Genomic DNA, 26,879 nt, shown 5'->3' on the forward strand with positions numbered 1-26,879 from the left:
ACCAGGAGGGGAGGCTATCTCTCTTTGTACTCTATTAGCCAAAAGGCTCATATTGCAATTTTGGAAACTGTACCTACCTTTGAAATGTGGTTACGGGATTTAGGGAATGTAATACATATGGAAAAGATTCGATACAATACCTCCAATAGAAGTCCAATGTTTTACAAAATATGGCAGCCGATACTGGATAAATGGTCTAGTCCCGCTTCATAACTGGGTTGACGATCTGATGCTACTCTGTGCTGTACTCCACTCAATATTTATTTTTGGCTTAACTACACTGCTTGTAATGGCTATATGCTGTCTTCTTATACATGCACCACCTAATAGGGTTTTGTTTTGTTTTGTGTATGTGTGAGTTAAGTTTTGTTTTGTCTTCTAAACTGGCCATCCCATTCAACAGTACAATGAATGTCATTGTTAGTATTGCTGTCTTTTTTATTTGACTTTTTATTGTAAAATAATAAACATATTATTTAAAAAAAATATCAGTTGTAAATACAACTTTAATACCTTGCTTTGTTTGTTTCCAGTGTGAAATACAATATAAACGAAGACACAATATGAACCATGATGGACTGGCATACCTGTGAACAACCTAGATCAACCTAATGGTGATCAAATCAATTCCACTTCTAAACATAAACGCACATGTAGTAAATGTGCAGCAGAACTCAGTAGACAAACAATTTGGACCTGCATTCCAGATATTCTTGTACTTTATGTTTCTCGTGTAAGGTCAAAAGTCACCACTGTAATGTGAACCTGTATCCCCATCTCGCTTTATTGATCTTCCAGCAGTTGGCAATGAAAGGTTGACCTACAGATTGAGCTCAGTTAATATCTTTGCCCATGATCTCCTCCACAATCACAGATTATACTCTCAAAATTGTTGTCAGAATGAAGTGGTGTTGGGTATGTACAACACAGTCCCCCTCCTAAACACATATTTGATTAGTAGAGACCCCACTGAGTATTTCCCACCCCACTAGCTGAGACAGGTAGAAAAGTAATCTCTACAAGCCAATAAGTATTCCATATACCGTGTATAGCATTGCAGTGAGTGGAGTGAGGAGTCACTAGTACTCTGTATTAAACCCATTGCCCAGCACAAGAGACCCATTTATGTTTTGCAGACTCTATTGAGTAATTCCAGTAACATAAATGTGTATTTTATTTAAAGTGTATTTCTTTAAATATAGCCTAATCGAAAGAGATCCATCACGCTCTCCCAGAAGCTTGTCTGGTGCGTAAAACCCACAGTGGTATGCTATCTCATGAATTGATATGATGTAGTCAGGTGAGCGGACACCTTGGGAGGTTGATTCATGAGTTGCCCTTCATGCCTGCTTCCATACCCTTTAATTCTGTATTTCTCATCCCTGATTGGCAGATGAGTAGCAACCCTGATTAGAAGCACCTGCTGCTCATCGGTTGTTCTTTGCAAATGCTGTTTTGAATTAAAATAAAATTGTACCTACACATTGAAGAAGGCTGTAAAGCTGAAATGTCTGTGTACACTATCCCTGATGCAGTGAAGAAAAACAAACATTACACCTTTTGGTTTGATTAAATAGAGCCTACACAAAAGCTTTCAACACACCAGTATTTTTGTAAACTTTCAAAATAAACAATATTACAAATAATATACATACAATTATCAATACATTTTTTCAAAGGTGGTTGCAATGCTGTGAAAAACAGTTGAACTGCACTAGAGTGACAAAAATATTGACATTCCCAAATGTCTTTGCAGGGGGACTCTTATTTTGAGAAAAAAATCCACGATGGTGCTGTCAGTATAATATACTGCTGCTTGGAAACCCATCTATGCTATCAGCAGAACATGCTTGATTTTCATTTGCGAGATAGGTTGACCGGCAGTGCCGCAACGGTCCTGATGTGCCTCTTTTTCCCTCTGAGAATTTGCATACTACTTGGTCACTGACTTGTATGTGCCACCTGGTTTCACAGCCTAGCCTTCCTGTTGCCTGTCTGTCGCAAAAAAAAACATAATAAATGTTAATATTAAATTCTTCCCCAGTAAAATGTTGAATCAGTCAAATTTTATGGCCCAAAACAGTATAAGGAAGAGCGCACTTTACTTCGGAGACCAGGCAGATTGGGCTGCTCCTCAATAGTCTAAAGATACCTCCTCTCCTCATCTTCTCTCCTTCATCTGCACATAGACTGAACTGAAAATTAAGAAGACATGGTATACTGTCGGTGAAAGCAACATGGTGGATGTCTCTTCAGAATCTGTAAGGAGAGGAAACAAATGAGACAAGAAGAGGAAGCTTTTTGGAATAGTGGGATTGCACTGGCCTTTGCTCTCACACTGTAGGGAAGCACTCTAACTGGGACAGAGAGGAAGAGGTAAAGCGAGAGGCTCCACTCCCATCAATATCTGTCTATGTGCCTCCCGAGTGGCAGAAGTGGTCTAAGGCACTGCATTGCAGGGCTATAGAGATCCTGGTTCGAGTCCAAGCTCTGTCGCAGCCGGCCGCGACCGGGAAACCCATGGGACGGCGCACAATTGTCCCAGCGTCGTCTGGGTTGGGAGAGGGTTTGGCCCGCAAGGATGTCCTTGTCCCATCGTGCTCTAACGACTCCTGTGGCGGTCCGGGCGCATGCACGGTCGACCAGGTGTACAGTGTTTCCTCTGACACATTGGTGTGGCTGGCTTCTGGGTTAAGCGGGCATTGTGTGAAGAAGCAGTGTGGCTTGGTTTGGTTGTGTTTTTTCATATGGAGGTCTATGACCGTGTTGGATTTGGTCAACAAAAAATGTGATTGCTAATTTGTGAGACTTATTTGATTGAATAGAAGTTTTGTAATATTTAGGTTGTTACGAATGTGCTGATATAAGTGGACGCAGGTGACATCTTGGCAACTTTGAGAAAACAGAGTTGTGTCTGTCTGTTGGTCCCATCTGATCTCGCCGCCTCCTACCTTTCCCCTTTTGCGACAACGACTCCTATTGTTAGGGCAGAGACAAGACCATCTCATCATTATACAGTGCATCATTTATACAGTGCATTCGGAAAGTATTCAGACCCTTTGACTTTTTCCACATTTTGTTATGATACAAGTCCCGGCTCTGTCTGGGCCACTCAAGGACATTCAGAGACTTGTCCAGAAGCCACTCGTGCCTTGTCTTGGCTGTGTGCTTAGGGTCGTTGTCCTGTTGAAAGGTGAACTTTGCCCCCGCCTGAGGTCGTGAGCTCTGTGGAGCAGGCTTTCATCAAGGATCCCTCTGTACTTTGCTCCGTTCGCCTTTCCCTCGATCTTGACTACTCTCCCAGTCCCTGCCTCTGAAAAAGATCCCCACAGCATGATGCTGCCATCATCATGCTTCACCGTAGAGACGGTGCCAGGTTTCCTCCAGACGTGACGCTTGGCATTCAGGCCAAAGAGTTCAATCTTCGTCAAACCAGAGAATCTTGCTTCTCATTGTCTGAGGGTCTTTCGGTGCCTTTTGGAAAACTCCAAGCGGACTGTCATGTGCCTTTTAATGAGGAGTGGCTTCCATCTGGCCACTCCACCATAAAGGCCTGATTGGTGGAGTGCTGCAGAGATGGTTGTCCTTCTGGAAGGTTCTCCCATCTCCACAGAGGAACTCTGGAGCTCTGTCAGAGTGACCATCGGGTTCTTGGACACCCACCTGACCAAGGCCCTTCTCCCCCGGTTGCTCAGTTTGGCCTGGCGGCCAGCTCTAGAAAGAGTCTTGGTGGTTCCAAGCTTCTTCCATTTAAGAACGATGATGGCCACTGTGTTCTTGCGGACCTTCAATGCGGCAGACATTTTTGGTACCCTTCCCCAGATCTGTGCCTCAACAACCCTGTTTTGGAGCTCTACGGACAATTCCTTCGACCTGATGGCTTGGTTTTTGCTCTGACATGCACTCTCAACTGGACCTTACATAAAGTTGAAGTCGGAAGTTTACATACACTTAGATTGGAGTCATTAAAACTTGTTTTTCAACCACTCCACACATTTCTTGTTAACAAACTATAGTTTTGGCAAATCGGTTAGGACATCTTCTTTGTGCATGACAGAAGTAATTTTTCCAACAATTGTTTACAGACAGATTATTTCACTGTATCACAATTCCAGTGGGTCAGATGTTTAGATACAGTAAGTTGACTATGCCTTTAAACAGCTTGGAAAATTCCAGAAAATGATGTAATGGTTTTAGAAGCTTCTGATAAGTTAATTGACATAATTTGAGTCAATTGGAGGTGTACCTGTGGATGTATTTCCAGGCCTACCTCCAAACTCAGTGCCTCTTTGCTTGACATCATAGGAAAATCTAAATAAATCAGCCAAGACCTCCTTAAAAAAAATGCCGCAAAGGACCTTGTGAAGATGCTGGAGGAAACAGGTACAAAAGTATCTATATCCACAGTAAAACGAGTCCTATATCGACATAACCTTTAAGGCTGCTCAACAAGGAAGAAGCCACTGCTCCAAAAAAAGCCAGACTACGGTTTGCAACTGCGCATGGGGACAAAGATCGTACTTTTTGGAGAAATGTCCTCTGGTCTAATGAAACAAAAATAGAACTGTTTGGCCATAATGACCATCGTTATGTTTGGAGGAAAAAGGGGGAAGCTTGCAAGCCAAAGAACACCATCCCAACCGTGACGCACAGGGGTGGCAGCATTATGTTGTGGGGGTGCTTTGCTGCAGGAGGGACTAGTGCACTTCACAAAATAGATGGCATCACGAGGGACGACAATTATGTGGATATGTTGAAGCAACATCTCAGGACATCAGTCAGGAATTTAAAACCTGGTCGCAAATGGGTCTTCCAAATGGACATTTACCCCAAGCATTCTTCCAAAGTTGTGGCAAAATTGCTTAAGGACAACAAAGTCAAGGTATTGGAGTGGCCATCACAAAGCCCTGACCTCAAGCCTATAGAAAATTTGTGGGCAGAACTGAAAAAGTGTGTGCGAGCAAGGAGGCCTACAAACCTGACTCAGTTACACCAACTCTGTCAGGAGGAATGGGCCAAAATTCACCCAAGTTATTGTGGGAAGCTTGTGGAAGGCTACCGAAACGTTTGACCCAAGTTAAACAATTTAAAAGCAATGCTACCAAATACTAATTGAGTGTATGTAAACTTCTGACCCACTGGGAATGTGATGAAAGAAATAAAAACTGAAATAAATCATTCTCTCTACTATTATTCTGACATTTCACATTCTTAAAATAAAGTGGTGATCCTAACTGACCTAAAACAGGGAATGTTTAGGAATTGTGAAAAATTGTGTTTAAATGTATTTGGCTAAGATGTATGTAAACTTCCGACTTCAACTGCCGGCAGGTGTGTGCCTATGTTAAGCGGTGGGTGTAGCCGGTGCATGGAAGTCAGGCGCAGGAGAGCATAGATGAGTGAACAAATAAGCACTTTACTGAGGCAATAGTAAGAACAGAACGCAACCGCGTCACAGAAACAAATGCCCAAACAACAAATTAGGCAGCACAAAGTACAAAGTACCGGCTGCCACAAATCAGTACAAATAAAACCCTGCGCAACCCAGCCGGAAGCGTGCCAACCTAGACAATAAACAATACCCCACACAGACATGGAGGGAACAGAGGGCTAAATAAACATAGTAATCATGAGGAGATGTAAAACAGGTGTGTGGAAAACAAGACAAAACAAATGGAAAAATGAAAGGTGGAGCAGTGATGGCTAGAAGACCGGTGACGTCAACCGCCGAATGCCGCCCGAATTTGGAGAGGGACCAACTTCGGTGGAAGTCGTGACAGCCTATCCAAATCATGTCCAATCAATTGAATTTACCACAGGTGGACTCTAATGAAGTTGTAGAAACATCTCAAGGATGATCAATGGAAACAGGATGCACCTGAGCTCAATTTTGAGTCTCATAGAAAAGGGTCTGAATACTTATGTAAATAAGGTATTTGTTTTTTTTTAATTATACATTTGCAAAACTTCTAAAAACCTGTGCTTTGTCATTATGGGGTATAATGACAAAGTAGTAGCTTGATCTAGAAAAACAATAATTTAATACATTTTTTTAAATTCAAGGTGCCTGAATACTTTCCGAATGCACTGTAGACACGACAATAAAGCAGTGCTAAAATTAAAGGATATCTTTGTTTCATATCTATGATATTCAGAGGCTGAGTTAGGACCTAATGTCGAGGAGTAAAAAAGACTGGAAGTGTAGCACGCTGTTTGGAGGGTTCGAAGTCCAACGTCAGCTTGTATGAAAGATAAAACTTGGACACGTGACGAGACATATGGAACTCAGCAGGACGTGGCACTGGCCTTTTCTCATTTGGGAAAAAGTCAGTCCTCCGTCCTCTCTCCTCCATGACCTGGAAACAGATGAGTGGTCGAGGAGAATGTCACTGTCAATTCGTTAGTAGCAGAGAGGAAGAGGCAAAGAGATAGGGACAACTGGCCAAAAAACTGTGTTCTCCAGTTGGTGGGGTAGTTTTATTTATTTTGCTCACCAAGTGAGGAGTTTTTGTATGGAAGTCAATTGCTATGTGTGGTTTATTTGATTAGAATATAACTTTATTAATGCTTAGATTGTTACGAGTGTACTGATATAAGTAGGACACGTGGCATCCCGGAAACTTTGAGAAAAAACACTTTATCAGAGTTGTCTCGAGATGGCTATGCATATTCATGACATGTATCTATTAGCATAGCATCTCTATCCGTTAAATACAGGCGGTTGACGTCAACAGCCCTCATCAAATATTTTAAAAAGTATACAAATATTGAGATATATCCACCAATCCAAAGAGAGGAATAGGCGGCAGCTTGACAGCCAGCCGTTCCGCTCTGTGGACAACAAATCCCCTTGTTAGGGTGGAGGCGGGTATCTCGTCATTATATCCAAATCTATGTTAGTAGGCAAACGGACGACAGTCCTCACCTCCTTGATAGCTTCCTTTAGGCGAGGAAGCACAAGTGTATCTTACCTGAGTTTTTTGCAGAAGAGTATCGGAATCTGCCACACCCCCATTTGAATCAGCTATTGTTTTCTCAAAAGCATGCAAACGTTTAAAAACAGCATGCTACTTATCCTTTTATCTATAAAATGTATTGGACAACTAGCTTCATTTGTTTGTATCACTTTATGTATTTCTTTTGGGATTCCATCCTGTTAACGTAATTTGCCTGATGACACGCAATTGGAGAAGAAGAGTCTTATTTCATACAGCCACATTTTTGTCCACTTTCCCTCTTCTCGCTGCCTCTCCTTGACTACTTTTGATATTTTTCAAAAGGAGGCCAGAGAGGACGGAGGAGAGAGTACGGAGGAGTTGAGCAAATTCAATTGAGGGTCAAGCAACCACATAGAGAAAGACATAGGACTCATGTTTGTATCTGCACCATTGACTCAATTTTCTTCTTCACAATTAGCTGATCCCTCCTGATGACCCAGTTGGACATGACCCCAACAGGGTCACCAGGAGGGATCAGCCAATGAAATTGGAAGTCCCACCCAGTTGACTACATTAAAATGGTGGAAGCCCTCAATGGCGCTGCCCATGCTAATACTGCCTTTTGGCCATTAGACCGCTCTATCGTTCTCTATGGGCAACCACCATCTCAATTAGTTGACATGACAGACAGGAATTTATAGACACGCGTAAGGCATTACTAATGAATAATGAACATCCTATTCTCACCCTTACTGAAGTAATCTAATGTGTGACTGTTGCTATCAAATGAGTTTAAAATATGTTTAAATAAATTGATACTTGATGGCTCATAAATTAAAATAATATTTGTGAAAATATTCTAGACTTTTTCTTTATCCATATTGAATGAAATATGATATGAAATTATAATGAAGTAGCTTACACAAAAGATATGAGTCATGTTACACTACAGAAAATTGCAGGAAATTTGCTTCAAAACCCCCCAAAAATCCTAGGGACCTGAATTAAACAAAACTAACTTTTGGTGGTGTATTTAACATATCTCAATGAACAGCAATTAAAATAAGCACAAATGCAGACTCGTTCACATCTGTTGAACTTATTTGGTCTTTCACAATAGTTAATGTAGGTCATTGGAAAAATTCTCATTCCTTACAATGGAAAAAACATAGGGTAATTACTGTGCTTGTGTCAGCAACAACACTACTGTAATTCTCCATACTTCTATTATTCCACTTCTTCAAAATTTTGCCGCTGCAACTACTTGTTTTAAGCTAAAGTATGTCCTGGACAGTCTTGTCATAAAAATGAGAAAAGGCTATATTGAAATGCTTCAAGTATCTTATTCTGTACTTTTAGTACTTCAAACCAAGTCGTCAACTTTTGAATGTTCATTCAAAGCATCCTGAATACACCTGACGTGTGATTTGATTTTAATTCCACCCTGGTTGTAGTCGTAAGCCTCCCAGGAGTCCTTCGAATAACATTTAAAAACTGTGGGGGCATGCCCCTGGACCCCACTAGCCACCCTTTTGTCTCCTTTTCTCCTTCCTGCTTCTCACAATATTTGCCATCTCTATTACAATGCACTTACGATCCACTTCTAAATCACACTTGACTCTTTCAACCGTGGTACAGCACTCGTCCCTTTTAAGCTCCTTCTTTCGAGTACATGAATAGGGGCAAGTCCATTGAATTATATAACTACAAAGATTAAATGATTTGCAAATGTAAAAACATGTCTGATTTATCTTATAGTTTATATACACTGTGTACAAAACAATAACACCTGCTCTTTACATGAAATAGACCGACCAGGTGTATCCAGGTGAAAGCTATTATCCCTTATTGATGTCATGTCTTAAATCCACTTCAATCAGTGGAGATGAAATGTAGAAAACTGGTTAAAGGATTTTTAAGCCTCGAGACAATTGAGACATGGATTGTGTAGTTGTGCCATTGAACTGGGTATGGTAGAAGGTGCCAGGCACACCGGTTTGAGTATGTCAAGAACTGCAACACTGCTGGATTTTTCACACTCAGTTTCACTTGTATCAAGAACGGTCCACCACCACCCAAAGGACAACTGCATTGGAGTCAACATTGGCCAGCATCCCTGTGGAACGATAGACCTAAGATTTAACAATGATATGTGTGAGGACGCGCTGACCACCTTTCGACCATTTTTTTCTCTCAAAATAATGACCTTGGAATAAAGTGTGTGGATGCAAGGATTACGTGAACAGCGCTGCAATAAATCTGTAGCCTAAGTATTACAAACATGTTATCTGATGTGTGCCAGCATGATGATACATGAAAGTGATGTACAGTGCCTTGCGAAAGTATTCGGCCCCCTTGAACTTTGCGACCTTTTGCCACATTTCAGGCTTCAAACATAAAGATATAAAACTGTATTTTTTTGTGAAGAATCAACAAGTGGGACACAATCATGAAGTGGAACGACATTTATTGGATATTTCAAACTTTTTTAACAAATCAAAAACTGAAAAATTGGGCGTGCAAAATTATTCAGCCCCTTTACTTTCAGTGCAGCAAACTCTCTCCAGAAGTTCAGTGAGGATCTCTGAATGATCCAATGTTGACCTAAATGACTAATGATGATAAATACAATCCACCTGTGTGTAATCAAGTCTCCGTATAAATGCACCTGCACTGTGATAGTCTCAGAGGTCCGTCAAAAGCGCAGAGAGCATCATGAAGAACAAGGAACACACCAGGCAGGTCCGAGATACTGTTGTGAAGAAGTTTAAAGCCATATTTGGATACAAAAATATTTCCCAAGCTTTAAACATCCCAAGGAGCACTGTGCAAGCGATAATATTGAAATGGAAGGAGTATCAGACCACTGCAAATCTACCAAGACCTGGCCGTCCCTCTAAACTTTCAGCTCATACAAGGAGAAGACTGATCAGAGATGCAGCCAAGAGGCCCATGATCACTCTGGATGAACTGCAGAGATCTACAGCTGAGGTGGGAGACTCTGTCCATAGGACAACAATCAGGGGTATATTGCACAAATATGGCCTTTATGGAAGAGTGGCAAGAAGAAAGCCATTTCTTAAAGATATCCATAAAAAGTGTTGTTTAAAGTTTGCCACAAGCCACCTGGGAGACACCAAACATGTGGAAGAAGATGCTCTGGTCAGATAAAACCAAAATTGAACTTTTTGGCAACAATGCAAGACGTTATGTTTGGCGTAAAAGCAACACAGCTCATCACCCTGAACACACCATCCCCACTGTCAAACATGGTGGTGGCAGCATCATGGTTTGAGCCTGCTTTTCTTCAGTAGGGACAGGGAAGATGGTTAAAATTGATGGGAAGATGGATGGAGCCAAATACAGGACCATTCTGGAAGAACCTGATGGAGTCTGCAAAAGACCTGAGACTGGGACGGAGATTTGTCTTCCAACAAGACAATGATCCAAAACATAAAGCAAAATCTACAATGGAATGGTTCAAAAAAAACATATCCAGGTGTTAGAATGGCCAAGTCAAAGTCCAGACCTGAATCCAATCGAGAATCTGTGGAAAGAACTGAAAACTGCTGTTCACAAATGCTCTCCATCCAACCTCACTGAGCTCGAGCTGTTTTGCAAGGAGGAATGGGAAAAAAATTCAGTCTCTCGATGTGCAAAACGGATAGAGACATACCCCAAGCGACTTACAGCTGTAATCACAGCAAAAGGTGGCGCTACAAAGTATTAACTTAAGGGGGCTGAATAATTTTGCACGCCCAATTTTTCAGTTTTTGATTTGTTAAAAAAGTTTGAAATATCCAATGTCGTTCCACTTCATGATTGTGTCCCACTTGTTGTTGATTCTTCACAAAAAAATACAGTTTTATATCTTTATGTTTGAAGCCTGAAATGTGGCAAAAGGTCGCAAAGTTCAAGGGGGCCGAATACTTTCACAAGGCACTGTATGTGCTTGTGTGTCTAGGCATAGCCCTCTAGGTCTAATCTAGTCGACGGCTTAGCCTCGTAACAAGAGAAATTGAAGAGGTAACCAAAAACGTTATTTAAATGTTCTTTATTTAAAAAGATGGGTGTAAGTCTCTCAGAAAAAGGTTATGATAGCCCCAAAAATAAATTAAACAAACTCTTTCAGAACTCTACACATTTAACTACTAAAAATACTGCATAAACTATTACAGTAGAAAAAAAACTAACAGGAATAGGCATAAATATTAACTTAATACACATGTAAAATACAAATATTAAACATTACTGTCCGAGAGGGTATATATTTGTGAGATAATAAATATGAACACTCACTCAAACATGAACAAATACTGTACTATGTTAGGGAGGTTGAGTCCAAGAGCGTTGCAGTGAAAGAGCTTTCGTTAGATACAAACACCTCCCAGTCCTTTTCAACATAAATCCAACTTTAAAAGACTGGATATGCTGATCGCTGGGCTCAACCCAACGCTTATGGAATGGAGACAGATAATGGTGGCTGTGTTCAGGCTTTAGCTATATTCCAATCTGACAACTCAACGCCTTAATTCATGCCTTTCAAGCATCTGGAAGGTGGGCTTTTCCTCCCATATTTCTTACGCCTATTGAGAACTGTTAGGGGCTGAGGGAGTCAACAAATAGAGGTATTGGGTTGAGTTTTCAGTTTGGAATGTAGCTGCTGTCTAAGATTGATCCAGCAGATTGTTTTGTGGTTAGTGCTATAGTGGGGTAGGAGGGTAACATTGCAAAATTCAATTCAAACAGCAGGCCACCCATGTAAAATTAACTCTAAATGAACTGGGAAATGTTAATTGGAGTGGCTATATACATTCCTATGGAACCTTATGTGCAAAGTACATGTCCATTCTATTAGCTGCATATGGAGTGGTGGAAGCAGAGCCATATTCCTAAATATATACTTTACATGTAGCTCTGGGTGGGTAGAACAGGAATCAGCTGGAAGGTACTGAGGTGTAGTGTTCTGAGTTTCTTCTGACCTTACTGCATTCTCCCTCTCAGCCCAAGAGTTAAACAATGCATACACATAATGTATTGGAGTACTGGAGGTTCCTCTTGTGCATTGAGTGGTTGTCCCTTCCTCGGTTAAGGCATTGTGATTGATGGACAGGAGTCAGATGAATTCTCACAAGTTCTCTCCAGGTGAGTACTGTTTTTGTGTGTGTGTGTGTGTGTGTGTTTACTGGCTGGTTTCCTGTTTCTTGCTGCTGATCCAGTCAGTGTATTGTGTAACACGTGTGTACACCCCGGGTGTGTCTTTCTTCCCACAGCCATCACCCCAGCTGATCAGCCCCATCAGAGTCATCTTCCCATCCTTGGGACAGACGAGAGGACCGCCAGAGTCACCCTGCATAGGAGAGGAGGGACACTTGTCAGTTGTGGTTCAGTCATGGTTCAGCAGGAGGCCTACAGTACCATTTTATAAATATTAAATCAGGAGCACTAACATCCAACATGACACATCCTTGTACCAGCTAATTAGCTATTTAAGTGCTTAGTGTTGTAGAGTTTTTGGGGCTTTGGGCTACATACTGCATGGCAAATGGCACCCTATTCCCTACATATATAGTGCACTACTTTTGACCTGGGCCCATAGTGCTATGGTCAGAAGTAGTGCACTATATAGAGAATATAGTGCTATTTGGGACACAGACAGAGTGTGTTTGGGTCTTAGGAGGGTAAAAGAAGAGCCCTCTTCACCTTGCAGGCGTCATCCAGACCCCGGGTGTCCCCGGCACACAGCATGTTGGAGGTGACCAGACGCCCAGATAAGACATTAGGGACACAGCGGTCCTGAGGCCACAACCTCACGTGACCCCTCTTCACCCGCTCAGAGTACATCGCATTAACTATGGAGAGAGGGGAAATGGGAGGGTATTAAGCTCTGGACACACTATTGATGTTGGTCGGCCTGCATTGCTCCATGCCCTCTAACACATATAGCCTATATAACATTTTTTATTTTACATCTCTAGACTGAATAAGAAAAGATAGCAAGGGTTATGCACCCCTTTGGGCCTCAGGACCAGGATTAAGAAACACTGCTTTAGGTACACTATATATACACAAAAGTATGTGGACACCCCTTCAAATGACTGGATTTGGCCATTTCAGCCTCACCTGTTGCTGACAGAGCCATGCAATCTCCATAGACAAACATTGTCAGTAGAATGGCTTTACTGAAGAGCTCAGTGACTTAACGTGCCGCCGTCATAGGATGCCACCTTTCCAACAAGTCAGTTCATTCAATTTCTGCCCTGATAGAGCTGCCCCGGTCAACTGTTATTGTGATGTGGAAACATCTAAGAGCAACAACGGCTCAGCCGCAAAGTGGCAGGCCACACAAGAAAGGGAACTCCGAGTGCTGAAGCATGTAAAAACCGTCTGTCCTCGGTTTTTACTATCAAGTTCCAAATTGCCTCTGGAACAAAGTATGTGAGCGGAGCAGAGCTGGAGTGGTGCGAGGAGCAGAGCGTGCCCAAATTGACTGGAGCACGGAGTGAGATTCTCAAAGGCTGGAGTGTCAGCCTTCTCGCATGCCCGGCCCAGCATGCATTTGTAGTCTAGTTGTGTTCTGCTATAGCCCCTTACTGTAGCTACTGTCATGGAATTCCCTAAATATTGTCATAAAGAAACTGATAAAACACACAAGGTGCTAAATCAAGGTGACTTACAAATATGAGGACCAAGAGCACGAGGGAGTGTGGTGATGTATTGTCCACAACTAAATAATCATTGTGGAATCTGAAAAGACACATATCCCAAAAGCATGATGGTGTTCTTACTACGAGCACAAGCTAAAAGAAAGAAATTAGGAGGGTAGATAACTAAGTGTGTCATTGTAGCAAAGTATTTATAAACAAAAAATCTGATCTCTTAAAACATTTTGTTCATTTTTGTTCTATTATCTATACAACAGGCCATAATTGATTTTGGCACAATAGGCCTGGCATACTCCCACATTCAAGGAGCTTTCTGTTTTGATTTAGTTATTTTGCCTAAAAACCTTTAGGCTGACCTATAGAAAAATTCAAAACAACTCTGTATCTCTGCCCAGCCTGGCAAGAGTGGCCAAAAGGGTGTTTAGCATCCCCAGTGGCTCTGCAGGTGTGGAGAGGATATTCTCTGCTGCTGAACGGCTCTCCAGGCACCATCGCATGAGCCTGCAGCCACAGATTGGCTAAAATCCTGTTTCTAAAAAAGTATAGACTATAATGATTGAATACAACAAAATGTTGTTTAAATGCTGAATACTTTATATCTCTACCAGCCTATTGTGTCGCACTCGCAAATGCATTTCTTTGTAGGCTATAGCCTTGAAATAATTGAAATGATATCGCCTAAATAATTAAGGCTCCCTGTCTGGCTCCTGACCTATTTAGAGTGATTGTATGCTGTATAATATGACATGTAGCCTATTTGAAATTATGTCCACTTCCTACATTTCCCTTCTCTTTATTCAAATACTTTTCATTCAAATCCATATGGTTTGGTTTCAATACTTCAAACCAAATGGTAGTTCCAGGTAGTCAGAGAAATAAGATGGGTGTTGGTTAAATTGTGATTGTAATGAATGGAGCGAATTTGGAGTAGCAGTATTGTTTCCTGTGTGAGCGGAGCGGTTTTTAGCAGAACAGTTGGAAAGGACATGGATCAGCGTTTCACACCGCTCCATGAGAGATGAGCGGGATTTTCAACCGCTCAACTCTGCTCACATGCTCTGCTCTGGAAGCAACGTCAGCACAATAACTGTTAGTCGGGAGATTCATGATATGGGTCTTCATGGCCGAGCAGCTGCACACAAGCCTAAGCTCACCATGCGCAATGCCAAGGGTCTGCTGGAGTGGAGTGGTGTAAAGCTCGCTGCCATTGGACTCTGGAGCAGTGGAAACACATTCTCTGGAGAGATGAATGCCATCTGGCAGTCCGACAGACGAATCTGGGTTTGTGGGATGCCAGGGGAACGCTACCTGCCCCAATGCATTTGTCGTGCCAACTGTAAAGTTTGGTGGAGGAGGAGTAATGGTCTGGGGCTGTTTTTCATGGTTCGGGCTAGACCCCTTAGTCCAGTGAAGGGAAATTTTAACGCTACAGCATACAATGACATTATAGACAATTCTGTGCTTCCAACTTTGTGACAACAGTTCGGGGAAGGCATGAAAACCCCGTCAAACACCTTTGGGATGAACTGGAAAGCCGACTGCGAGCCAGACCTAATCGCCCAACATCAGTGCCCGACCTCACTAATACTCTCGTGGCTGAATGGAAGCAAGTCCCTGCAGGAATGTTCCAACATCTAGTGAAAAGTCATCCCAGAAAGGGGCCTCCCGAGTGGCGCAGCGGTCTAAGGCACTGCATCACAGTGCTTGAAGCGTCACTACAGACCCGGGTTTGATCCCAGGCTGTGTCACAACTGGCCATGACCGGGAGTCCCATAGGGCGACGCACATTTGGCCCAGCGTTGTAAGGGTTTGGCCGGGGGGCTTTCCTTGGCTCATCACGCTCTAGCTGACTTCAGTCGTCAGTTAAACTGTGTTTCCTCCGACACGGTGCAGCTGGCTTCTAGGTTAAGCGGGCAGGTGTTAAGAAACGCGGTTTAGCGGGTCATGTTTCAAAGGACGCAGGACTATACCGTCGCCTCACCCGAGCCCGTTGGGGAGTTGCAGAGATGACACAAGATCGCAATTGGAAATCTCAAAATTGGGAAGAAAAAGGTGGTAAAAAATTACAAAATAAAAAAAGTATCCCCAGAAGAGTGGAGGCTGTTATAGCAGCAAAGGGAGGGACCAACTCCATATTAATGCTCATGATTTTGGAACGAGATGAGCAGGTGTCCACACACTTTTGGTCATGTAGTGTACGTCAACATTCTTCTCCACCCTTTCACAAAAACCTGAGTGTGCCTCAGGCTACTGTCCTCTAATGGGCATCAGAAAATAAACCACAGAAACACTTCGCTAAGCTTCACGAGTTTAAAAAAGAAAGAAACATTTCAAAGAAAGGGTGATGTCTGTCTTACACTCCTCCTCTCTGCCGTAGCCAGAGATCTCACACTCGGTCCAGTCAGGCAGTACCAGGCCTGGGTCAGGCAGACAGGCGGGCAACACCTCCGGGGAGTTCACAGCACACAGGCCACTATCACTCTTCAACTTCAGCAAGACTGAGAAGAGGGGGAGGGAGGAGGAGGGCAAAGAGAGAATTAGTGATATTTCTTTACTTTGGTTACAACAGCTCTTTACATATGCTACATAATCAAGCCATAAGCCTCTTGCGAGTCAGTGCCTAACATTGTGCTGTCCAATATAGCTCAGTTGGTACAGGTTCAATTCCCACGGGGTAGCAGTATAAAAATTTATGCAATCACTACTGTAAGTCGCTCTGGATAAGAGCATCTGCTAAATTACTAAAATGTCATGTAAAAAAATGGGTCACCAATGTCGTTGTCAAAGTTTTCCTCGTTGTATTTCTCGTGGGTCCAGTACTTCTCCACCTCAAAGATCTGGTCACTGCTGGAGGAGTTCTTACGAAACGTCTGACCCAGAACCACTTGCAGACGCTCTGGTTTAAACCTAACGGAGAAAGCAAATCAGTGAGTCACACTTGGGTGTCTGTGTGTGTGTGTGTGTGTGCGCACGTGTGTATTAAACCTACCTCTCGTCGAAGCAGTGTGCAGCAGAGAGGACCCAACAGGAGTCTATGAGGACCCCTCCACACAGGAACAAGTGTGCTTTGTATGTGGACCGGAACACGTTGATGGCTGCCTGCCATGGCTGCTCTGTGATGTCACTCTGCCGGGCCCCCCCCAGGATACGGAAGGAGGGTCGACTGAGATTGTTGTCAGCACGCTGTCCACAGGTACCTATGGGGGGGCAGTCAATATATCATTTTCAGATGTATAAACCTCAAGGTTTAAAGAGGAAGAAGGGGGGGTGTGAAGGAGGAAGAGGAGGAATAAAAGGAGATGGGGAGGTGTAAAGGAGGAAGAGGAATAAAAGGAGATGGGGAGGTGTAAAGGAGGAAGAGGAATAAAAGGAGAGGGGGAGGTGTGGTGTAGAGGAGGAATAAAAGGAGAGGGGGAGGTGTGGTGTAGAGGAGGAATAAAAGGAGAGGGGGAGGTGTGGTGTAGAGGAGGAATAAAAGGAGAGGGGGAGGTGTGGTGTAGAGGAGGAATAAAAGGAGAGGGGGAGGTGTGGTGTAGAGGAGGAATAAAAGGAGAGGGGGAGGTGTGGTGTAGAGGAGGAATAAAAGGAGAGGGGGAGGTGTGGTGTAGGAGGAATAAAAGGAGAGGGGGAGGTGTGGTATAGAGGAGGAATAAAAGGAGAGGGGGAGGTGTGGTATAGAGGAGGAATAAAAGGAGAGGGGGAGGTGTGGAGTAGAGGAGGAATAAAAGGAGAGGGGGAGGTGTGGTGTAGAGGAGGAATAAAAGGAGAGGGGGAGGTGTGGTGTAGAGGAGGAATAAAAGGAGAGGGGGAGGTGTGGTGTAGAGGAGGAATAAAAGGAGAGGTGTGGTGGGGGAGGTGTGGTGTAGAGGAGGAATAAAAGGAGAGGGGGAGGTGTGGTGTAGAGGAGGAATAAAAGGAGAGGGGGAGGTGTGGTGTAGGAGGAATAAAAGGAGAGGGGGAGGTGTGGTATAGAGGAGGAATAAAAGGAGAGGGGGAGGTGTGGAGTAGAGGAGGAATAAAAGGAGAGGGGGAGGTGTGGTGTAGGAGGAATAAAAGGAGAGGGGGAGGTGTGGTATAGAGGAGGAATAAAAGGAGAGGGGGAGGTGTGGAGTAGAGGAGGAATAAAAGGAGAGGGGGAGGTGTGGAGGAAGAAGAGGAATAAAAGGAGAGGGGGAGGTGTGGAGGAAGAAGAGGAATAAAAGGAGAGGGGGAGGTGTGGAGGAAGAAGAGGAATAAAAGGAGAGGGGGAGGTGTGGTGTAGAGGAGGAATAAAAGGAGAGGGGGAGGTGTGGTGTAGAGGAGGAATAAAAGGAGAGGGGGAGGTGTGGAGGAAGAAGAGGAAAAAAAGGAGAGGGGGAGGTGTGGTGTAGAGGAGGAATAAAAGGAGAGGGGGAGGTGTGGTGTAGAGGAGGAATAAAAGGAGAGTGGGAGGTGTGGTGTAGAGGAGGAATAAAAGGAGAGGGGGAGGTGTGGTATAGAGGAGGAATAAAAGGAGAGGGGGAGGTGTGGTGTAGAGGAGGAATAAAAGGAGAGGGGGAGGTGTGGTATAGAGGAGGAATAAAAGGAGAGGGGGAGGTGTGGTATAGAGGAGGAATAAAAGGAGAGGGGGAGGTGTGGAGGAAGAAGAGGAATAAAAGGAGAGGGGGAGGTGTGGTATAGAGGAGGAATAAAAGGAGAGGGGGAGGTGTGGAGGAAGAAGAGGAAAAAAAGGAGAGGGGGAGGTGTGGAGGAAGAAGAGGAATAAAAGGAGAGGGGGAGGTGTGGAGGAAGAAGAGGAATAAAAGGAGAGGGGGAGGTGTGGAGGAAGAGGAGGAATAAAAGGAGAGGGGGAGGTGTGGAGGAAGAAGAGGAATAAAAGGAGAGGGGGAGGTGTGGTGTAGAGGAGGAATAAAAGGAGAGGGGGAGGTGTGGTGTAGAGGAGGAATAAAAGGAGAGGGGGAGGTGTGGTGTAGAGGAGGAATAAAAGGAGAGGGGGAGGTGTGGTGTAGAGGAGGAATAAAAGGAGAGGGGGAGGTGTGGTGTAGAGGAGGAATAAAAGGAGAGGGGGAGGTGTGGTGTAGAGGAGGAATAAAAGGAGAGGGGGAGGTGTGGTGTAGAGGAGGAATAAAAGGAGAGGGGGAGGTGTGGTGTAGAGGAGGAATAAAAGGAGAGGGGGAGGTGTGGTGTAGGAGGAATAAAAGGAGAGGGGGAGGTGTGGTATAGAGGAGGAATAAAAGGAGAGGGGGAGGTGTGGTATAGAGGAGGAATAAAAGGAGAGGGGGAGGTGTGGAGTAGAGGAGGAATAAAAGGAGAGGGGGACGGGTGGAGTAGAGGAGGAATAAAAGGAGAGGGGGAGGTGTGGAGGAAGAAGTGGAATAAAAGGAGAGGGGGAGGTGTGGAGGAAGAAGAGGAATAAAAGGAGAGGGGGAGGTGTGGAGGAAGAAGAGGAATAAAAGGAGAGGGGGAGGTGTGGTGTAGAGGAGGAATAAAAGGAGAGGGGGAGGTGTGGTGTAGAGGAGGAATAAAAGGAGAGGGGGAGGTGTGGAGGAAGAAGAGGAATAAAAGGAGAGGGGGAGGTGTGGTGTAGAGGAGGAATAAAAGGAGAGGGGGAGGTGTGGTGTAGAGGAGGAATAAAAGGAGAGTGGGAGGTGTGGTGTAGAGGAGGAATAAAAGGAGAGGGGGAGGTGTGGTATAGAGGAGGAATAAAAGGAGAGGGGGAGGTGTGGTGTAGAGGAGGAATAAAAGGAGAGGGGGAGGTGTGGTGTAGAGGAGGAATAAAAGGAGAGGGGGAGGTGTGGTATAGAGGAGGAATAAAAGGAGAGGGGGAGGTGTGGTATAGAGGAGGAATAAAAGGAGAGGGGGAGGTGTGGTATAGAGGAGGAATAAAAGGAGAGGGGGAGGTGTGGAGGGAGGAATAAAAGGAGAGGGGGAGGTGTGGAATAAAAGGAGAGGGGGAGGTGTGGTATAGAGGAGGAATAAAAGGAGAGGGGGAGGTGTGGAGGAAGAAGAGGAATAAAAGGAGAGGGGGAGGTGTGGAGGAAGAAGAGCAATAAAAGGAGAGGGGGAGGTGTGGTGTAGAGGAGGAATAAAAGGAGAGGGGGAGGTGTGGAGTAGAAGAGGAATAAAAGGAGAGGGGGAGGTGTGGTGTAGAGGAGGAATAAAAGGAGAGGGGGAGGTGTGGTGTAGAGGAGGAATAAAAGGAGAGGGGGAGGTGTGGTGTAGAGGAGGAATAAAAGGAGAGGGGGAGGTGTGGTATAGAGGAGGAATAAAAGGAGAGGGGGAGGTGTGGTGTAGAGGAGGAATAAAAGGAGAGGGGGAGGTGTGGTGTAGAGGAGGAATAAAAGGAGAGGGGGAGGTGTGGTGTAGAGGAGGAATAAAAGGAGAGGGGGAGGTGTGGTATAGAGGAGGAATAAAAGGAGAGGGGGAGGTGTGGAGGAAGAAAAGGAGAGGGGGAGGTGTGGAGGAAGAAGAGGAATAAAAGGAGAGGGGGAGGTGTGGTATAGAGGAGGAATAAAAGGAGAGGGGGAGGTGTGGAGGAAGAAGAGGAATAAAAGGAGAGGGGGAGGTGTGGTGTAGAGGAGGAATAAAAGGAGAGGGGGAGGTGTGGAGGAAGAAGAGGAATAAAAGGAGAGGGGGAGGTGTGGTGTAGAGGAGGAATAAAAGGAGAGGGGGAGGTGTGGTGTAGAGGAGGAATAAAAGGAGAGGGGGAGGTGTGGAGTAGAGGAGGAATAAAAGGAGAGGGGGAGGTGTGGTGTAGAGGAATAAAAGGAGAGGGGGAGGTGTGGAGTAGAAGAGGAATAAAAGGAGAGGGGGAGGTGTGGAGTAGAGGAGGAATAAAAGGAGAGGGGGAGGTGTGGTGTAGAGGAGGAATAAAAGGAGAGGGGGAGGTGTGGTGTAGAAGAGGAATAAAAGGAGAGGGGGAGGTGTGGTGTAGAAGAGGAATAAAAGGAGAGGGGGAGGTGTGGTGTAGAAGAGGAATAAAAGGAGAGGGGGAGGTGTGGTGTAGAAGAGGAATAAAAGGAGAGGGGGAGGTGTGGTGTAGAAGAGGAATAAAAGGAGAGGGGGAGGTGTGGTGTAGAAGAGGAATAAAAGGAGAGGGGGAGGTGTGGTGTAGAAGAGGAATAAAAGGAGAGGGGGAGGTGTGGTGTAGAGGAGGAATAAAAGGAGAGGGGGAGGTGTGGTGTAGAGGAGGAATAAAAGGAGAGGGGGAGGTGTGGTGTAGAGGAGGAATAAAAGGAGAGGGGGAGGTGTGGTGTAGAGGAGGAATAAAAGGAGAGGGGGAGGTGTGGAGGAAGAAGAGGAATAAAAGGAGAGGGGGAGGTGTGGTGTAGAGGAGGAATAAAAGGAGAGGGGGAGGTGTGGTGTAGAGGAGGAATAAAAGGAGAGGGGGAGGTGTGGAGTAGAGGAGGAATAAAAGGAGAGGGGGAGGTGTGGTGTAGAGGAGGAATAAAAGGAGAGGGGGAGGTGTGGAGTAGAGGAGGAATAAAAGGAGAGGGGGAGGTGTGGAGTAGAGGAGGAATAAAAGGAGGGGGAGGTGTGGAGTAGAGGAGGAATAAAAGGAGAGGGGGAGGTGTGGAGTAGAGGAGGAATAAAAGGAGAGGGGGAGGTGTGGTGTAGAGGAGGAATAAAAGGAGAGGGGGAGGTGTGGTGTAGAGGAGGAATAAAAGGAGAGGGGGAGGTGTGGAGGAAGAAGAGGAATAAAAGGAGAGGGGGAGGTGTGGTGTAGAGGAGGAATAAAAGGAGAGGGGGAGGTGTGGAGGAAGAAGAGGAATAAAAGGAGAGGGGGAGGTGTGGTGTAGAGGAGGAATAAAAGGAGAGGGGGAGGTGTGGTGTAGAGGAGGAATAAAAGGAGAGGGGGAGGTGTGGTGTAGAAGAGGAATAAAAGGAGAGGGGGAGGTGTGGAGTAGAGGAGGAATAAAAGGAGAGGGGGAGGTGTGGAGTAGAGGAGGAATAAAAGGAGAGGGGGAGGTGTGGAGTAGAGGAAGAATAAAAGGAGAGGGGGAGGTGTGGAGTAGAGGAGGAATAAAAGGAGAGGGGGAGGTGTGGTGTAGAGGAGGAATAAAAGGAGAGGGGGAGGTGTGGAGGAAGAAGAGGAATAAAAGGAGAGGGGGAGGTGTGGTGTAGAGGAGGAATAAAAGGAGAGGGGGAGGTGTGGTGTAGAGGAGGAATAAAAGGAGAGGGGGAGGTGTGGTGTAGAGGAAGAATAAAAGGAGAGGGGGAGGTGTGGTGTAGAGGAGGAATAAAAGGAGAGGGGGAGGTGTGGTATAGAGGAGGAATAAAAGGAGAGAGGGAGGTGTGGAGGAAGAAGAGGAATAAAAGGAGAGGGGGAGGTGTGGTGTAGAGGAGGAATAAAAGGAGAGGGGGAGGTGTGGTATAGAGGAGGAATAAAAGGAGAGGGGGAGGTGTGGTATAGAGGAGGAATAAAAGGAGAGGGGGAGGTGTGGTATAGAGGAGGAATAAAAGCAGAGGGGGAGGTGTGGTATAGAGGAGGAATAAAAGGAGAGGGGGAGGTGTGGAGTAGAGGAGGAATAAAAGGAGAGGGGGAGGTGTGGAGTAGAGGAGGAATAAAAGGAGAGGGGGAGGTGTGGAGGAAGAAGACAAGTGTACAGGTAAATGTAATGTGTTGTTTTGTGACTGTCCTCTTACCTCTGTTGTTGTTGGTGGTGGGAGCCCTGGGGCCTAGAGTAGTGATGGTAGTAGGTCTCCTCCCTAAAGAACAAACATATACTGTTCAGTACGACATTAGATATCAAATACTCATACAGCGTGACTACAGTTGCAAATGTACTCAATTACACTCCTAGGCATTTCACTCATTGCAATCCCGACAGTCATTTGACTCCTTGTCTTCTTAGTCATTACATGCATTACAGTAAGCTACTGTAGGTGATGACAAATCTTGGCAGAATATACAGTGTTAATTTGACCGGCACATGAGGACATATACATTCATACTGTTGCCGATATTATTGGACAGTAGTCATGGTAACAGGGTAACAGAGATACTCACTGCATTTGGTGATGTTACAGAGCTCCCAGGTCAGCTTCATGTTTCTGTAGACGTGACACCAGGGGCCGAGATCACCGTCTGGGTTCCTGAAAGAAAGAGAGAATGTATAAGTGTGTGGTTGTGTGTGCGTGCGAGTGTATGTGTCCAGCATGCATGTGTGAGAGAGTTTCTCTGTGTGTTTATAATCCTACCTGCAGAAGTTGTGACTTCCCAGCCCCAGCTCTCTGGCCTCCGTACTCCATGCGTTGTAGAACTTGTGGGTGATGAGGGGTGAGTCCCAGGCGAGACAGCTGTAGCCCTTCTTAGTGATGGCTGTCTTCCCCCTGTACGTCTGCCCCGAGCCCTGCACACACTCCGCTGGGCTCTGGTCTGGAAAAACACAGGGTGAGGCACATATTTCATTTACGCTGTGGACTACAGTCAGTCAAGTAGCCTTCTTGTCATAGTTTGGCAAGGCGACAATGTAACTGTATCATGCAGGATATGAACCCCACAGGAGAAACCAACGTTTTAGACCATTACACCAAGAGGAAATTGCAGAGGGCAGACACTGGTTTTGAAGTTTGCAGGCAGTGCTACCTCATCACGTGACCATGACCAACTCATGTCCGTTACATTCACTCCCCTTTGACCTCCTCCCCCATGAGACACCACTGCACGTTTGGCGCCATTGTTAACAAGCAGGACATGAACCCAGGTCTCCCATGGGAACAACCAACCTCTTAGATCAAGAGGAAATTCCCTCTTGGGCCAAGTGCAGACACTGGTTTTGAAGTTCACAGGGCGGACTACCTCATTAGGTGACCATGACGAACTCGTGTCCGCTACATAACCAAATAGCGGTACAGTATTACGTTGTCATGTCATTACCTGCAGGGCAGCTGGAGAGAGTACAGAACTCCCAGGCTATCTGGGTTCCCTTGTAGACATGACACCATGGCTTAGTATCATCGCTTGGATTCCTAAGAGAGAGAACAGGGGAGGGGAATATTTATCTTGAGTGCTCGATTGATGTATGTGCGTGTGTGTGTATTTGTGCGTGTATGTGTTTGTACCTGCAGTAGTTGTGATTGCCCAGCCCCAGGCTGTTCGCCTCTGGTCTCTTAGCTGTGAACGTCCTCCCTCTGAGGGCTGTGGAGTTCCAGTTGATACATTCTGAGCCGGTTCGACTGATACTCCACGTACCACGGTACCCTTTACCCTGGCCCACCACACACTTCTCAGTGGTGTCTGTAGAGAGGGAGAGAAATTAGTCTATCCAATCCAGCCATCCAAACACAATCTCTGTCCCAAATGGCACCCTATTCCCTTCATAGCGCACTACTTTTGACCAGAGCATATAGGGCTCTGGTGAAAAGTAGAGCACTATGTAGGAAATAGGGTCCCATTTGGGACACAGACGCGGTATCTATGGGAAAATACATTATCATAACAACCATGTTGATCTGATAAAGTCTGTCTGTCTAGCTGTCGGCCTTCCTCTATGGCTTCCTCCTATCGTCATGCATCCTGGTTACATGACTAAGGACTCACTCACACCTATTCCGTGTTTCGGCTCCCTGATCTTATGGTATCCATGCAATGACACACGCATGAGTAAACTCATGTAGAGAGGATGTACCGCTCTTTTTAGGCTCACTCAGAGTCACATGGGGACAGAGTTTGGCCATTGTGGTTTCATCAAATGACCAACGATGAATTATGACGCTGATAGATGACGTCATATAATATGACTCTGGGCTCACTCGTTTGGCAGTGAACCCACTCATTAGGCCATCAACATGTGTTACGAATTTACATGTAAATACCCCACCCACTCAACAACGGCCTCCCAACGGGATTAAAACAAACCGATTGATGCCAGCTAACCACTGAGTTCCATGGCGTTCCAGATTTTGGCTTCTGGGGTGTAAACTATTTTTATTTTATGGCTGGCCCACAGACCACAACTCCATAATCTTTTTTAGTCATTGTCACAGGATTACGTTCTACCATTCTCTATGTGTCTACTGCCCTAATGATAGTAGTAACCAACATTACTACTAGATGCTAATAGATAGACATCAATAGCTATCCCTTGTCCTTGTTTTTCAGTAGTATATGAGGCGAGAGAAGTATTTATTGACAGTGTAGCGTGGTTTCTGTGCTCTACTTACTGATCTCACACTGAGCCCCAGTGAAGCCTGGTGGACACTGACACAGGTAGTCAGAGGAGTAGACCATCTCCTTACAGGTTCCCCCGTTGTAGCACCTTGACTGATAGCAGGCTACAGGGATGGAGAGAGGGATGGTTTGACGTGTTTATTATTTCTCTAACAACAATATTTACTAGACCAGACGAAGAGCCCACCTGTTATGCCTTCTTTTACGTCACATACAAAATTTCATAATTTCCCTTTTTTTCAGAACAGCTTCAACCCCAATTTTCACGTCTCTGTTGACAGCGTATAACCTCACAAGCTGAGAACGAGGTAGTGATTTGTCTGTCATCAGATGGGTGGTCATGCATCATAGCATTGTTCAGTGGGGTTGAAGGAACATGTGTGTGCATTTAAATATAGTGAAAGTCACAATGGGTGGGTGTTCTAATGACTATACATCCTAGACTACACCCTTTCTCTCCATGACACCAACCACTCTCCATAGTGGAGGAAAGTAAGGGACCAGAAGGGAGAGATACTGTAAATACAGAGTGGACAGAGGGAAGGCAGACAGAGGGAAGGGGTTCTGGAAAAGGAAACAAGTTACAGAAAAACAAGCTGAACAGTGTTGTCACTCTGCCCGCCTAAAGGGGGTTGTGAGTGTGTGTGTGTGTGTGTGTGTGTCTGTATTTATATACAGTATATGTGTTTGTCTGTGTGTTTCCACTCACTGGTGACTGGCACAGAGTGACAGCGCTGTCGTCCTCGTGATGCACAGGTGCAGCGCTCCACAAGCTGGCCCCTCCATCTCAACCACGTGTCCCCAAAACCACGCACCACAGCCGACTGGCCATCCACACACCGCTCTATGCATACAAACACACACGAACACAGAAACACACACAGGGGTAGAAACAAAGACATAGAGAGACAGACACATGAGTCACTTACAAGATGAGACAGATACATAATGAATACACATGAAAAGAGAAGGTGTAGGTGACATACAAACAAATTATTTGTTGTAGCTAACACATGATTAGTGTGAAGCACAGGTGGCCAGCGGCACCTTAATGGCTGGGCACCAGTGGCTGGAACAGAATAAATGGAAAGGTATCCAACACATGCTTACACGTGTTTGATACCATTCCATTATTATGAGCCGTCCTCCATTCAGTAGCCTACTGTGGTGTGAAGGGAGGGACAGAAGAGGGGTGTAAGAGGGTGAGTGGGCAGTCCATGCTCACCTTTATAGTTTCTTGTCCCTCTTTTGGTGTGACGAAGCTCAACCTGCCATGGGAGAGGTAAGAGAAGTGAGCTCAAATCTCCACAGTACCAATAAACACAGTGGGGCAAAAAAGTATTTAGTCAGCCACCAATTGTGCAAGTTCTCCCACTTAAAAAGATGAGGCCTGTAATTTAACTATGACAGACAAAATGAGAAAAAAATCCAGACAATCACATTGTAGGATTTTTTATGAATTTATTTGCAAATTATGGTGGAAAATAAGTATTTGGTCAATAACAAAAGTATCTCAATACTTTGTTGGCAATGACAGAGGTCAAACAGTTTCTGTAAGTCTTCACAAGGTTCACACACTGTTGCTGGTATTTTGGCCCATTCCTCCATGCAGATCTCCTCTAGAGCAGTGATGTTATGGGGCTGTTGCTGGGCAACACGGACTTTCAACTCCCTCCAAAGATTTTCTATGGAGTTGAGATCTGGAGACTGGCTAGGCCACTCCAGGACCTTGAAATGCTTCTTACGAAGCCACTCCGTTGCCCGGGTGGTGTGTTTGGGATCATTGTCATGCTGAAAGACCCAGCCACATTTCATCTTCAATGCCCTTGCTGATGGAAGGAGGTTCACTCAAAATCTCACGATACATGGCCCCATTCATTCTTTCCTTTACACGGATCAGTTGTCCTGGTCCCTTTGCAGAAAAACAGCCCCAAAGCATGATGTTTCCACCCCCATGCTTCACAGTAGGTATAGTGTTCTTTGGATGCAACTCAGCATTCTTTGTCCTCCAAACAACGAGTTGAGTTTACCAAAAAGTTATATTTTGGTTTCATCTGACCATGACACTCCCAATCTTCTTCTGGATCATCCAAATGCTCTTTAGCAAACTTCAGACGGGCCTGG

General features: G+C 45.0%; 1 protein-coding gene across 4 annotated transcripts in view; it reads right to left on the reverse strand.

The window, feature by feature from the left end:
* Positions 1-9,387: 9,387 nt before the first annotated feature.
* Positions 9,388-26,879, reverse strand: part of LOC139389900 (plasminogen activator, tissue) — a 29,101-nt gene continuing 11,609 nt past the window's right edge. For 2 of the 4 annotated variants that reach the window (XM_071136924.1, XM_071136925.1), the window contains exons 3-15: positions 25,981-26,023; positions 25,465-25,599; positions 24,749-24,859; positions 23,648-23,822; positions 23,463-23,554; positions 22,784-22,961; positions 22,593-22,678; positions 22,229-22,291; positions 16,593-16,800; positions 16,374-16,510; positions 15,961-16,101; positions 12,642-12,790; positions 10,977-12,288 (exon numbers count right to left, since the gene is read on the reverse strand). In XM_071136924.1, coding sequence (XP_070993025.1) covers positions 12,121-12,288; positions 12,642-12,790; positions 15,961-16,101; positions 16,374-16,510; positions 16,593-16,800; positions 22,229-22,291; positions 22,593-22,678; positions 22,784-22,961; positions 23,463-23,554; positions 23,648-23,822; positions 24,749-24,859; positions 25,465-25,599; positions 25,981-26,023 — 1,686 coding nt within the window. In that variant the 3' untranslated portion in view covers positions 10,977-12,120. Of the gene's footprint in view, positions 12,289-12,641; positions 12,791-15,960; positions 16,102-16,373; positions 16,511-16,592; positions 16,801-22,228; positions 22,292-22,592; positions 22,679-22,783; positions 22,962-23,462; positions 23,555-23,647; positions 23,823-24,748; positions 24,860-25,464; positions 25,600-25,980; positions 26,024-26,879 lie in introns of all 4 variants that reach the window. The other 2 variants (XM_071136922.1, XM_071136926.1) reach the window with 2 other exon arrangements.

The sequence above is a fragment of the Oncorhynchus clarkii genome, chromosome 30, assembly GCF_045791955.1.
Source record: "Oncorhynchus clarkii lewisi isolate Uvic-CL-2024 chromosome 30, UVic_Ocla_1.0, whole genome shotgun sequence".
In the NCBI taxonomy this organism is placed as follows: Eukaryota; Metazoa; Chordata; class Actinopteri; order Salmoniformes; family Salmonidae; genus Oncorhynchus; species Oncorhynchus clarkii.